At 57.9% G+C, this 13,402-nt stretch overlaps 1 protein-coding gene across 7 annotated transcripts; it reads left to right on the forward strand.

The window, feature by feature from the left end:
* Window positions 1-1,119: 1,119 nt before the first annotated feature.
* Window positions 1,120-12,190, forward strand: ITIH3 (inter-alpha-trypsin inhibitor heavy chain 3). Of its 7 annotated transcripts, XM_040995041.1 has the most exons (22): window positions 1,120-1,214; window positions 1,830-1,850; window positions 2,648-2,811; window positions 2,893-2,997; window positions 3,249-3,411; window positions 3,860-3,973; window positions 4,645-4,770; window positions 4,988-5,104; window positions 5,288-5,456; window positions 6,077-6,202; window positions 6,428-6,609; window positions 7,490-7,675; window positions 7,788-7,927; window positions 8,482-8,636; window positions 9,230-9,241; window positions 9,654-9,686; window positions 9,912-9,947; window positions 10,055-10,168; window positions 10,563-10,767; window positions 11,246-11,418; window positions 11,520-11,631; window positions 11,984-12,190. In XM_040995041.1, exons 1-22 carry the CDS (start codon window positions 1,122-1,124, stop codon window positions 12,111-12,113), a joined length of 2,676 nt encoding a protein of 891 aa, XP_040850975.1. In that variant the 5' UTR covers window positions 1,120-1,121; the 3' UTR covers window positions 12,114-12,190. The 7 variants fall into 7 exon arrangements, with proteins under 7 accessions (XP_040850975.1, XP_040850974.1, XP_040850976.1 ...); XM_040995040.1 differs by lacking the exon at window positions 9,230-9,241 and having other exon boundaries at window positions 8,482-8,780; XM_040995042.1 differs by lacking the exon at window positions 9,230-9,241.
* Window positions 12,191-13,402: the final 1,212 nt, after the last annotated feature.

The raw sequence follows: 13,402 nt of genomic DNA on the forward strand, positions 1-13,402 counted from the left end.
ACCATTGATCCCGAACTGGGCAGCTGGCTACCTGGCTGGCTGGCATTGCTGGGCTTCTGCTGCCTTCCATCACTGGTCCATGCCCTCCCTGGGGCCTCTGCTGCCTCATGACTTTAGCTTTTGCCCATCTCTACTTCCTGGTCTACACTTCTAGCTTCTGACTCTATGCCATAGGCCGAGTACCTTTGGTCCAGACCACAGCAGCAATCACAGGTTCACCGTCCCAAGCCCAGCTGTCCTTCTCTATCCCTTCAGTAGGGGCAACAACTTTGCTCAGAGTGGCCAGGAGCACTGTGGGCATACAGCAGCTGCCCTTGAAGCAATGGAACCTGGCAGGGCGCTGGTGTAGCTAAGGAGGTCCAAGCTCCCACTGGGGGAAGAACTAAGTCTTGCCTCAGAAACTTCTATTGTCCCAGAGGTCGGAGCCCAGTCATTCCGCATGCTTTTAGGGGAGCAGCCAGTTCCCTCCTTGTGCCCTGAGAGTACACAGTGGGAGGTAACAGGGCTTGGTACCCAAGAATTCAAGGCTCTGAACGGGGCCATCCCAAGGCTCCTGGAGCAAGAAGCACTGAGGCTGATGACAGAAGAGAGAGGTGCAGAGATGGGGGTGACATGCTCCTGGTGGGGGGCAAGAGAGGAGTTGGTTAGGAGACTGTCAGAAAGGCCAGTAGGAGGAGCCCCATCACAGGGCGGAAGGACCTGGGTGCTGGGAGCCAGAGCAGATCAATGAGTGAGGGGGTCTCCTGTAGGTCTGCTTTTGAGTGCTGGCTGTCTTGAGGAGAACAAATGGGCTACTGTCTGGGGGCCAGGGTAGAGGCCATGCGGGTGGGCAGTAGCAGCCCCACACCTGGCTCCTGTGCCCCCACTAGGGAAGCCCAGGGCCCACCCGCTGGCCTCTGATCTGTGCCTGGGCAGAGTGCACCCCAGCACTACTGACGACACCCACTGGGCCCCCTGTATCCCTGCAACCCATGCCCCTGTGGTTTACTCCCCCACCCCTGTCCAGCTGCCAGGAAGAGCCTCCACCTCCATTTGCCAGCTCGGGGTTGGTCACTGACCCTTCCTGCAAACATTGAGGTTGGCTCATATAAGGAGCGTGAACTGGCCCTGCACGATCAGCCATGGCATCTGCTCACTGGGCCAGCCTCCTCTGCATTCTGCTCTCAGGCTTGGCTGCCTTGGGCTTCCCGAGGAACCCAGTCCGACTGCTGGAGGTGAATCTGTCCCTTCTGAGCCCTTGGGAGCTTCTGGGGGTGGCAGAGACAGCAGGCAGCACCCTGGAACCCCATATTTAAGCACAGGGAAGGGGAGGCAGAGGCCTGGGCACTGAGCCACTGCCATCCGTGCCTGACATAGGGTGAAACGGGGGCTCTTGCCAAGGCGTGTCCTGGCAGGGATCTCAGGTCTTCCACCCGCCACACAGGAGGTGCCTTATGCACTGCTGGCCTCAGGAGCTGAGCTGTGCATCCTAGCGGGATTACTAGGGGTTGAGGAGTTGTTGGAGAAGGCCCAGGAGCCAGGGTAAGGCTGATTGAGAGAGAAAGAGATGGCAGGGGTATAGAGGGTGCAGGGAGGGCCCCAGGCCCCACTGTCTCTGCTTTCCCTCCTGAAGCTCAGTTTCCCCATCTGAGTCTATCTCTCTGACTTGAGGCACTGGGAGGGTCTTTGGCCTGCGGGCCCCTCAAGAGGTAGGTGGGGGATGGGGTGTGTGTATGTGTATGTCCCTGGGTGTTTATAAGTGCTGAAACCTGGCCCCAGCACAGGAAACTGCTTCAGGCCACAGTGGCCTTGCTCTTGGCTTAACCTTCTGTTTGCCCTTGTTTTTGCAGAAACGGAGCCTCCCAGCAGTGGTGAGAACTTTCACCGGCCAGGTGGGGCAGGGTGGGAGGGAGCTGCTTGTTCAGCACTGGAGGTAGGGAGCCTGCGTGGCAAGCCATTAGCTCAAGGGTGGGGACCCCTGCCTGGCACATAGACCCTACAACCTGTGGGGACACAGCCCAGGCAGGGGGTCCCACCCATCATCCCTGCTTCCTTGCAACCTTTGATGAGGGCTTGTTGGCCCTTGGATCTGAGTGCAGTCACACACACACAGTGAAGCGGCCCTAGGGGACCTCTGCACCGTGACTTCTGGTCACACTCCATGCTGCAGCCTCCTCCAGCCTCTTGCTCCTGGTAGCACTGGATGGGGCAAGTTCAAAAGACCCTGGAGGCAGCTGTGTGTGTGTGGTCTGAAAAGGGGGTGCAGGGGAGCCTGGTGCCATTTTGAATGTAGTTGGAGCTCAGGGCTAGCGTGAGGAAGAAGAGGAGAAGGATACTTTCCTGCAGAATTTCAAGGCCAAGGGGCTGACCATCCTGAGGGGGTGGGGAGGGATGGGGCAGAGGCATATTTAGATTTTTGCAAGATCTCACTGGCTGCCACTGCACGCCTACAGATTTCAGTGTTAACGGACTGGGGAGGAAGCACCAGAACTCAGGTGGCCAATTGACTGGGGACAGGCGGGAGGACGGCTTGTCACTAAGCAAGGCCTGCTGCAGCTGCAAGGGAGCAGGTGGAAGGGGAATGGCCAGACCAAAGGCCTGAGCGTCTCCAGATGCCCTGGTCTGGCTAATGACCACCTGCTTGTGCCCCATGTCCCTGTCTCTCTAGGTGAATGGTATCGAGATCTACAGCACCAAAATCAACTGCAAGGTGACCTCCCGCTTCGCCCACAATGTCGTTACCACCAGAGCCGTCAACCGTGCAGACACAGCCAAGGAGGTGTCTTTTGATGTGGAGCTGCCCAAGACAGCCTTTATCACAAACTTCACCTTGTAGGTGTAGCCCCGACTGCCAGCTCTAGACTCTGGGGTGCTGGGCCTGTGTGATGCTCCCAAGCTCCCTTTTCCCGGCAGGACCATCGACGGTGTGACTTACCCTGGCCAAATCAAGGAGAAGGAGGTTGCTAAGAAGCAATATGAGAAGGCTGTGTCCCAGGGCAAGACCGCCGGCTTGGTCAAGTAAGAGTGCACAACATCTGGGCTGCCTGGGCCTGTGCAGAGATATAAACAACAAGTTACTATTACTGGTAGGGCAACTCTGCTCCCATGGTCTTTATAGAATCCTGTTTTGAGACTAGCAGCAAATGTTTAAGGGACTGTCTTATCACAAGGCTCCTTGGAATTGAATCCAGGGCTGCGCAAGAGGGGACTCAGGCCGTTGACTGGGGGGCGGGAGAGCATGAATAGTCATTGTCTTGCACCCGGTTCAGGGCCTCTGGGAGGAAGTTGGAGAAGTTCACCGTCTCAGTCAACGTGGCTGCGGGTAGCAAGGTCACCTTTGAGCTCACCTATGAAGAGCTGCTGAAGCGGCACAAGGGCAAGTACGAGATGTACATCAAGGTGAAGCCCAAGCAACTGGTCAAGCACTTTGAGGTAGTACTGCTCCTGAGCAGCCCCTTCCCTGTTGGACTGGGGGAGAGGATACAGGGGTGGGGTAAGCACCCTTGGAACAGGGCTCCAAGTAGGGGTCCAGAATGCAAAAATTCTGGTCTGGCTCAGAGGGACGACCATGGTTCTGGATACAGTGTCTGGAAGCCAAAGGGAGGCCAGGCTAGACCTGGCAGATCCAGACTTGGTTTGGGCCCTGGGGGTGGGTACAGCACCCCTAAGTGCACAGCCAGACCGAAAGCCTGGGTGCTGGGTGTACTCTGATCCTGGGGTGGCGTGAATGGGGACAGCTCGTCGGGTCCGAGTATCCTGCAGCGCCCCCTTGTGGTTGGTCCTCTTCCTGCTGGGGAAAGCTCAGCACTGTCCACAGACCCATCACCAGTCCTTGGCCTCCACCAGGCCACAGAGAGCCCGGTCTTCTCTGGTGTTTCAGATCGATGCACACATCTTTGAGCCCCAGGGCATCAGCGTGCTGGATGCTGAGGCCTCGTTCATCACCAATGACCTCCTGGGCAGCGCCCTCACCAAATCCTTCTCCGGAAAAAAGGTGCTACAGACACCTCTAAGATCCAGTGGGGTGCGGTGGAGGGGCAAGGATGCCGACCCCAGCAGGACCAGCCAAGGCTTGGTGGAGGCGAACCAGGGTGTGCCAGGGTTACAGGGCACACATCTCAACTGTCACCTTTCTCTCTGGTCACTGGAGTCGGCAGGGGAATGCTGTCATTGGCCTTCCAGAGGAGGGTGGGGCCTCCAGTGCAGGGGTGGGCAGGGAGGAAAACCAGTGTATAAGCTGACCCTGCCCTCTGCCTGGGGGACGCAGGGGCAGCAGTTGCTGTCCCTGTTTGAGAGATGAAAAGCCCACTGGGGATTATGAAGCTCTCCTGACTGCGCACTGGGGAGTTCCAATGCAAACGGCAGTGGGGTTGGCTCTAGGCTCTCTCCCTGGGGCCGGCTCTAGGCTCTCTCCCTGGGGCCGTTGGTAGGCAGTGGATGACCCATGCAACCAGGGCTAGCCCAAGGGGCACTCAGGGTTACTGGCTTCTACAGGACACTCACCTCCCACTTTCCTCCTGCCCTCTCTCCCTCCTCTTGGCCCCAGTACCCTAATGTGCAAAACTGCCCAGCATGAGATCCTGCTTTCTTTGGGGCACAGCTCCCTTCCCTAAGGGGCTTCTGGATGCTAAGCTCCTGGTCAGCCCTGCACATCTCGTCCCTCAGGGCCACGTGTCCTTCAAGCCCAGCTTAGACCAGCAGCGTACGTGCCCCACCTGTAACGACTCCCTCCTCGATGGGGACTTTACCATCACCTACGACGTGAACAGAGAGTCTCCAGCCAACATACAGGTATGTGCCAGTGGTTCTGTTGGGCTGGCCAAGCTGTCCCCACCCTGGCAGCAGCGGGGGACCATAGCCGCTGCCTGGGGAACCATCACCCTCCACATGCAACCCAAGGTGCAGTGCACCCCCAGAGGGAGAGGAGATGCCTTTTTCTGGGGCTGGAGAAGGGGCTGTCCAGTGAGGCTAATGTGACAGCACCTCTGCCCATCTCTGCCCCTTGCAGATAGTCAATGGCTACTTTGTACACTTCTTTGCACCGCAAGGCCTCCCAGTGGTGCCCAAGAACATAGTCTTTGTGATCGATGTCAGCGGCTCCATGGCTGGGCGGAAACTAGAGCAGGTACTGTCCTCGGGGTCAAGGGCAGGAGCTGGAAGAGGAGAGGTTTCTCTTCAAGTGCTAAATGCTAGCACTGCTGGGGGTACCACAGGAGTGGGACTCTTAGAAGGCTGGACAACATGGGCCCCTGGGCTGGAAAGATGCCTCACCCGCTGCCTGCCCTCATGCACCTGCTTCTCTCCCCAGACAAAGGATGCCCTCCTCAAAATCCTGGATGACATGAGAGAGGAGGACTACCTGAACTTCATCCTGTTCAGCAGTGGTGTGACTATTTGGAAAGACCACTTGGTCCAAGCCACACCCGAGAACCTCCAGGAGGCCAGGAAGTTTGTGAAGAGCATCCGGGATCAAGGCAGTAAGCAGACCTAGGGCAGGTGGGAAGGTGTCCTGTGTCGTCTGCCCTGTGCAGCCTGTCTCAGAACAGAGGTTCTGGGGCCCCCAGCTGGGGAGTGGCACTGGGGTGGCCCTCGGCTCAAAGACACGATAGTGGGGCTATCTTCTATGTGGTCTATGAAAACCCACTCCTATTTTCCCACCCAAGCAGGCCCAGCTCTACTTAACTTCCAGGACTCATCAAGACAGGGGCATGTTCAGGGTGGTTGGGCTGTCGACCTGTCCTTCCTGCTTCTCACCTGCCATCCCCATGTCCTTGCAAGTCCTGGCCAGGCAAGGCCCCAGGGTACCCCCTTTTCTTGGCCCTGTATCATCTGGTAAAACATAAGTGGATTTCATGACACTCCTCTCTCCTCCCTGCAGTGTGCCTCATTGCAGGCATGTGCTCCTGCCCCCGTCTCTGCTGCCCAGCCACCCCCAGCTGGAAGTGTTAAGTCTTTAGTTCATTCGCCCTTTGCGTGCAGTCAGCACTTGTTGGGCAACACCCACATGAGTGCAAACAGGGTCCCTGGGTGCACCAAGGAGTCTGCTGTCCCTGCCCCCTAAGGACAACCCACCACAGAGCTGGCTGTTTGTGCCCAGTGACCAACATCAATGATGGGCTGCTGCGAGGTATCAGCATGCTGAACACGGCATGGGAGGAGCACCAGGTTCCCGAACGAAGCACCTCCATCGTCATCATGCTCACCGATGGGGATGCCAACACCGGTGAGGGGCGGTGGCTGCTCCTGGCTCCCGGACTGGCTCAGGGCGAGGCTTCCCCCCTATTTCTCCCCTGCCCCTGCATCGTAGGGTCATGCTTACCTCTCCCCACCCTCCTCCCAGGCAGGAGGCCCCAGCTGCTCGGCAGGTGCAGGGTCCAGAACTCTGCAGCCGGTTCCCAGGGCTGTGGCCAACATGTAATCTCCCTCTCTCCCCCTGCCACCCCTGCAGGTGAGAGCAGACCTGAAAAAATCCAAGAGAATGTGAGGAATGCCATCGGAGGCAGGTTTCCCCTGTACAATCTGGGCTTTGGCCACAATCTGAATTACAACTTCCTGGAGAAAATGGCCTTGGAGAACAACGGGCTGGCCCGGCGCATTTATGAGGACTCGGATGCCAATCTGCAGCTGCAGGTGCACCACGTGGCACATCCTCCGGGGGAACTTTCTCAGTAATGGTGCTGCAGCTCCAGCCAGAGGTCCACCTCCGGCTCCTTCTCATACCTGGTGCTGCCCAGGCACGCCTGCGCCCTCTGTCGGACTGCCTGAGCAGGCATACCCCACCCATTGACAGTGCACTACTGATAAGCAATGGATACTTTTTCAGTGCATGTCTGCCCCAGCACAGCATGCGGTATCCATAGTCTCAGGCAGCCATGGCCAAGCACAGGAGCCTAGAACAGAGGCTTTCAACACCAGAAACGTGGGTTCTCACGGGGCTGCAGGCTGGGTGGCTATGACAAAGAGATCCACCCTGGGTCTCTCTCCTTGGCCAGAACACACCTGCATCCCAGATCCCCCTTCTACAAGGACTCCAGTCACACTGCACAGGGCCAGCTCTCCCGCCTTCATTTTCCCCAGATTCTCTCTTTGCAAAACTCCAAATAAGGTCATGTTCAGAGGGACCGGGATTTGGACAGCAGCACACACACTTGGGAGCAGACATGCAGCTCTCCAAAACATTCCTCACTCCTGGCCATTTGAGGGAACTCTGCACCCTCTCTTCTGCCTGGCCATCCTCTTCCTCCCTTGGGTGGATGGCAGCATCTCCACCTAAGCAGGTGGAGCTCGTACCAATCACTGGGCCCTGTCACCTTGCCTCCTTCAGGCAGTTTCTCTTTCTTTCCCATGCCAGGGGGACTGAAGGACACAGGGCCACGGAGAAGTGGATTCCAGGAGGCAGGGCCAGAGGTCCTACCATAGCATGTGTGGGAGCCTGTCAGTCCTGCCCCCTGCCCCCTCCCTAACCCTCCTCCCAAATGCCTGAGCTGAGCATCCCTGGTTTGGGCTACAGGGCTTCTACGAGGAAGTGGCTAATCCGCTGCTGACAAGTGTGGAGGTGGCATACCCCAACAATGCCATCCTGGACCTCACCCAGAACAGCTACAAGCACTTCTACGATGGCTCCGAGATCGTGGTGGCCGGGCGCCTGGCCGATGAGGACATGAACAGCTTTAAGGCGGATGTGAAAGGGCATGGGGTGAGTGGGATGGAGGGTGTCTCAGCACGGTGGGGGCTATGCCAAACTCCTGCAGTGGATGGTGGAGGAGTGGTAGCCCTCAATACCTCCACCTCCCCCAACCCTGCCCCAGGCCTTGAACGACCTGACCTTCACGGAGGAGGTGGACTTGAAGGAGACAGAGGCGGCGCTGAAGGAGCAAGAGTACATTTTCGGGAACTTCATCGAGCGGCTCTGGGCCTACCTCACCATAGAGCAGCTACTGGAAAAACGGTGACCCCACCTGCCCTGGGCCCCGGCCCAGCCCCTTGCCCACTCTGTAGGCCTGGACTCCAGGGAGGGGCACCCCCCATGCCTGGCCCAGCTAAGGAAGTACTTATCAGGAGGACCCCAGGCCCTTCTCCTCAAACCTACTCAGCCCCACCCTGGCTCAGGTTCTGTAATGCGCACCCAGCACTGCTGGGGGACAGAGAGGTTGGTCAGAATCCCCCACAGGCTCTGCTGGCTGCTCTCAAGGGTCCTGCCGGCCTTCAGTTGGTTGTGGTAGTGCTGTGAGGGCCAGCGTGGGGTCCAGCAGGGGAAGGCCTTGGTTCACAGAGCAGCCGTCAGGAATGTTGTAGTGGCCATATGAAGGACTCGAGAGGAAGCAAGGCTTGGCCAAGGAAGCTGGAGAATGGGTCTCCTCTGAGTCCCAGTGGGCTCCAGCCTGGGGGGCTTAGGGGGTGGAAGGTGGGGAGGGGGTCCCCGCTGCCTCTGGAGTTGGAGGAGCAGGCTGGGAGCTCCTCTCTCTGGGCTCACCCGCCCGCCCGGCTCCCTCCTCCTTGCAGCAAGAACGCCCGTGGTGAGGAGAAGGACAATCTCACTGCGCAGGCCCTGAACATGTCCCTCAAGTACCACTTTGTGACTCCGCTGACCTCCATGGTGGTGACCAAGCCCGAGGACAACGAGGAGCAGACGGCCATCGCTGACAAGCCTGGGGAAGGTGGACCTGAGGGGGATTCCACACACAGAGGCCTCCCGGACTGGGGAGCCCCAGGCCTGCTGAAGAGGGGGCGGGCCCAGGAGGAAGCCTGGTCAGGGGCTGGACAAGCCATGTGTCAAGAGACAGACAGGTGTGCGGCATGGGGTGGGGAAGGGGTCCACAGGCACCTCTGAATCTGTGAAGGGCTATGGGATAAGGGCACAACAACCCGGGGCAAGTTCTAGAGCAAGAGCTTAGTCAGACAGGAAGGATTTTCTACCTGAAAAGCAGGCCTGGAGCAGGCTGCTGGACACCTGAAGACTGTGAGAGATGGACAGAAGTCCACTGGAGGCTGGCAGTACCTCTGCCAAACTTCACTCTGTGTGCCCACGTGCCTGGGTGCAGCTGATGTGTGGAGGACAGAGTTAGTATTGTCGGGCATGAGAAGCAAAGATCTTGTCCCTGCCAGGCCAGGCCTCTGGTTTCCAGGAGCCCCTCGTTCCAGGGGACTTCCTGTGGGGACTCAGCTGGCTGCCCCCATCAGTCACACGGTCCCTGACAGCAGCATCCAGTGTCTCCTACTGATGCCTCTTGTTTCTCCCTTGCTGCACCAGGGCAAGCCGAAGGTGAGCTGCAAACCACGGCCACTTGGGTGACAGAAGCCAACGGCCCATCCCGGGCGGGTGGGCACACCTGGCTAGGAGGGTGACTGTTCTACCACCAAGGACAGCTGTAAGCCCCCCCAGTGCCACCTGCAACATCTTTGTGAGCTGAGCTCAAGAGCAGCCTTGGCCTTCAACCACAGCATGACACGGCGGCACTAGACCAACCTCCTACACACACCTCCACCCCCCACACCCCTCACACCAGAGTTCCCTGGGCACATCCCCACTTTTAAAGCCTAAACCTTAAGGTCACAGCTCCATCTTCCACCTGCCAGGGTCAGGGAGGCCCCTCCGCTAGTGGCCCCAAGGGAGAGAGGTGGAGGAGAGGGAGCCCCGAGGTCCTGTTCCTGATGGCCCCTGGGTTTCCTTTCAGCCACTGCTGTGAATCCCACCTTGGCCTTCTTGAGTGAGTACCCACTGCCCGTTGTGGTCCTCCTGCTCACGACCCCGAGCTTGCCCTTGGCCTGGTCTCGGCTGCAGTCTCTCCTGACTTGGTGTGCTGGGAGATAGGGGAGGACCAAGAAGACCAGATAGCTATGAGGCCAAGGGCCCAGGCTGCACCCTGCGTGGGGGGACTGGAATGTCCCCAGGGCACCTGCCAGGCTCAGCCGTGCCTCTCTTCCATCTGCAGACAGCTACCAGCCGCCTCAAAAACCCCCCTACTACGGTGAGTACTGTGGGCTCCCTGCCACCTGATGGTCCAGCCCACAGGGGCCAGGAGATCGAGGTAGCCCCAGATCCCACAAGCCAGTCCCTTCTCTGGTATGTCCACAGTGGACGGAGACCCCCACTTCATCATCCAAGTCCCTGAGAAAGATGATGCCATCTGCTTCAACATTGATGAGGAGCCAGGCACAGTGCTGCGTCTCATCCAGGACCCTGTCACAGGTGAGGGCTCCATGTTCCTCCAGCAGGGCTCAGGAACCAGGCCTTCTTCACTCTGCTCAGCAACATGAGCTTGGCACAGTCAGGGCAGGCCAGGGGAGGACACTGGGAGGCACAGGGTCACCATGTCCCAAGGTATGAGGTGTTGCTAGGAGAGGTAGCTCACATTAGCAGGTGGCCTGGGTCTGGAGTCCCCCATCCTGCATCTGGGGGACAGTTTTTCTCAACAACACTCCCTGGCCCAGACCCAGAGCAAATCTGTAGCATCTCCATGTGACCCCAAGTCCCAGGGCACAGTCAGGGCCAGCTTCAGGACCCCTGCTCCTCTGCTGCTTTGGCAGGTGTCAAGGCCAGCCTGGACTCAGAGGGTCTCGCATGATGTCTCTCTCCCTGGCAGGCCTCACGGTTAATGGGCAGATCATTGGTGACAAGCAAACCAGCCAGGACTCCAGCCCTGGAAAGACTTACTTCGGAAAGCTAGGCATTGCCAGCACTCACCTGGACCTCCGCATTGAGGTGACCACGGAGAAGATCAGCCTGTGGAACGAGGTTGGGCGTAGCACGTTCAGCTGGCACGACACGGTCACGGTCACACAAGCTGGGTAAGGTCCTCCCAGTGCATCTCCCAGGGCTACTGCAGCCTGATAGATCCCAGGAGAGAAGATCCCCAGGGCTCATGGGAGAGATGGCTAGCCTCAAGGCAGGGTCCTCTGCCCCCAGGGAGGGGACCCTTGGTGACCTCCAGCCACCCCCAGGGCAGATCTCTGAGCTAGAAGCAACTGAGCATGGTCCTCAGGTAGGATGCTCTTTCTCTGGCTGAGCTCCTCAGCCTCCCCACAGCCTGGTGGGCAGACCAGGGCTGTGGCTCCCATGGAGGCTCAGTGAGGGCAAAGACCTGGCCCTGGCTCATGCAAGCAGGCAGTAGCCGAGCCAATGCCTGCTTTGACACTTACAGAGCAGTGAGCGGAGTGCAGGGCACACATGCCAAGCATCACAAGATGGGTTCCACAGTCTGTGTGCTGAGGTGCCAGGCCCCAGAAGGCCCCACTGAACTGCTTCTGACTACCTCTTCTGTCCTAGGCTGTCCATGACCATCAACAAGAAGAAGAACATGGTGGTTTCCTTTGGAGACGGGGTGACCTTTGTGGTTGTCCTGCACCCAGTATGGAAGAAGCACCCCCTCCACCAGGATTTCCTGGGCTTCTATGTAGTGGACAGTCACCGCATGTCAGCATGGACGCACGGGCTACTGGGTATGGGGGTCACTCCATTCCCTAGCTCAGGGCACCCCAGGCAGACTTGACAGCCACCCTGAAAAGCCACATTCCTGTGGTAATGATCGTTTCATTCCCAGGACAATTCTTCCACCCGTTTGACTTCGAGGTGTCCGACATTCACCCCGGCTCTGACCCCACAAAACCAGATGCCACAATGGTGGTGAAGAACCACCGGCTGAGAGTCACCAGGTAACCCACTCCCAGGTGCCGCCCAGCTGCAGTGACACGGGCCACAAGATCCCTCCCTATCCAGACGTGTTTGCCCAGGAGGCTCCTGTCTGCCGTCAGGGGTGGGGGATTCCCTGGTTCCCTTTTTAGGTCTTAGCCTGCTTCTAGGTTCCTTAAAGTCAAGGACAAGTCCAGACTTTGCTCCCAGAAATCCCGTGGCCTCACTCATACCCAAAGAATTCTGCACTCTCAGAATTGCCAACTTCATGCTCTTTTTCCAACTATGGGGCTGCAACCTTAGCAACCATCTCCCCATTTTATCTACCCTGCCCCCCAGCTGCGGGTATTGTAGCATGTCTCTCCTTCCTTTCAGGGGTTTCCAGAAAGACTACATGAAGGATGTCAGCAATGGCACACAAGTCGCCTGCTGGTTTGTCCACAACAATGGGCAAGGGCTAATTGATGGCACTCACACAGACTACGTCATCTCCAGCCTGTTCTAAGCGGACATCCAGACCCCCAGGGAGATGCCTGGTCCAGGGGCTCCACAGGAAGGAGTGGAACAATAAAGCCTAACACAGAAACCTGACTGCTTCCAGCCTCTCTGTGCTGCCATGAGCTCCTGCTCCGGGGAATGGGCAGCTGGGACCCATGGCAGCTTGAGATGTGGGAGTAGCTGGGAGCAAGGCAGCTTTAGGGGCCTCTTAACTGAGAAAGCTAAGAGAAAGTTGGTTGACTTTGTACTTCAGGGAACTAACCATTTCATGGCTTGGGAAGGACAGAGTTAAGGGGCCCCAGAAGGTCTGAGGGTATGTCAGTGCTTAGGAAGGGCTATCAAGACCTTCAGGAGCAGAATGTGCTCCATGCAGACACGGCCCATCTCAGAGGGCCCTCCCTTTGTCAACACACCAGCCCATCAGCAATCCATCCATCTACCCGCCCATCATTCCATGCACCTGCTTACTGCTCAGCCACCTGTTACCCACTTGTCCATCTACCCATTCCACTGACCATCCATCCATCTGTGCACCCCTCACTCATTTCGCCACTCACTCATCTGTCTTCTCAACAGTTCTACCACTCATCCACTTAACTCTGCATTTTCCCACCTACCCTTCCTTTGACTCAGTGGAGAAACTGGAGTAGCAGCTGCAGCACACATTTCCTGTTCTCATGGGGTTCTACGCTTGCCTTCAGCTGGTCCAGACATCTCTGGGCTCCTCCAATCACACCTGATCCTGACTGGCCACTTGTTCCACTTTCCCAATGAGCCTGGGGTGGGACTGGACATCACAGAGAGGCTCCTGGATGAGGGGTTTGGAGCAAACCCCATTATGGACAATGTTCTCCCACCTGTACCACTGTAATTGACCCTTTCTGGGGCCCCATCTCCCCCATGCTGTCTCCCAGAGATGGCTCTTCACAAAACAGAACAGATCAGTCCCTGCTGAAGTCCCTACCAATGCCAGCTCCTACCCCTTGCTCTGTTAGGTTACCTGCAGCTTCCCCTCACATGTCAGGAAGAGAGGTGTGCCCTCTCACTCTCTGGGTCCCAGACACTGCCAGATGTGTCCACACAGGCCTCCTGCTCTGTTGTCCCTCGGCTAAGGGTACACTGGGCAGTAGGGGAACTCTGCTTGAGGCACTGCAGGAGACATAATGGCTGGAAGAAGGCGGAATCTGACCGAGATGGCCATGGATGCAGGCAGAGTGGCACGTGGCCATGGGTCACTGCGAAGTTGTCCTCCCTTCATCTCCAGTGGCTTACAGGCCCTCCCTGTTGTGTTTCCTT

Source organism: Ochotona curzoniae, unplaced genomic scaffold (assembly GCF_017591425.1).
Source record: "Ochotona curzoniae isolate NIBS_2020 unplaced genomic scaffold, NIBS_Ocur_1.0 contig_908, whole genome shotgun sequence".
Lineage (NCBI taxonomy): Eukaryota > Metazoa > Chordata > Mammalia > Lagomorpha > Ochotonidae > Ochotona > Ochotona curzoniae.

Excerpts from the sequence above, each read along its gene's own strand:
- ITIH3 (XM_040995040.1), top strand. The coding sequence starts at position 1,122 with ATGGCATCTGCTCACTGGGCCAGCCTCCTCTGCATTCTGCTCTCAGGC. Across the intron at positions 1,851-2,647 it reads AACGGAGCCTCCCAGCAGTG|GTGAATGGTATCGAGATCTA; the intron begins GTGAGAACTTTC and ends CTGTCTCTCTAG. Across the intron at positions 11,632-11,983 it reads CACCGGCTGAGAGTCACCAG|GGGTTTCCAGAAAGACTACA; the intron begins GTAACCCACTCC and ends CCTTCCTTTCAG.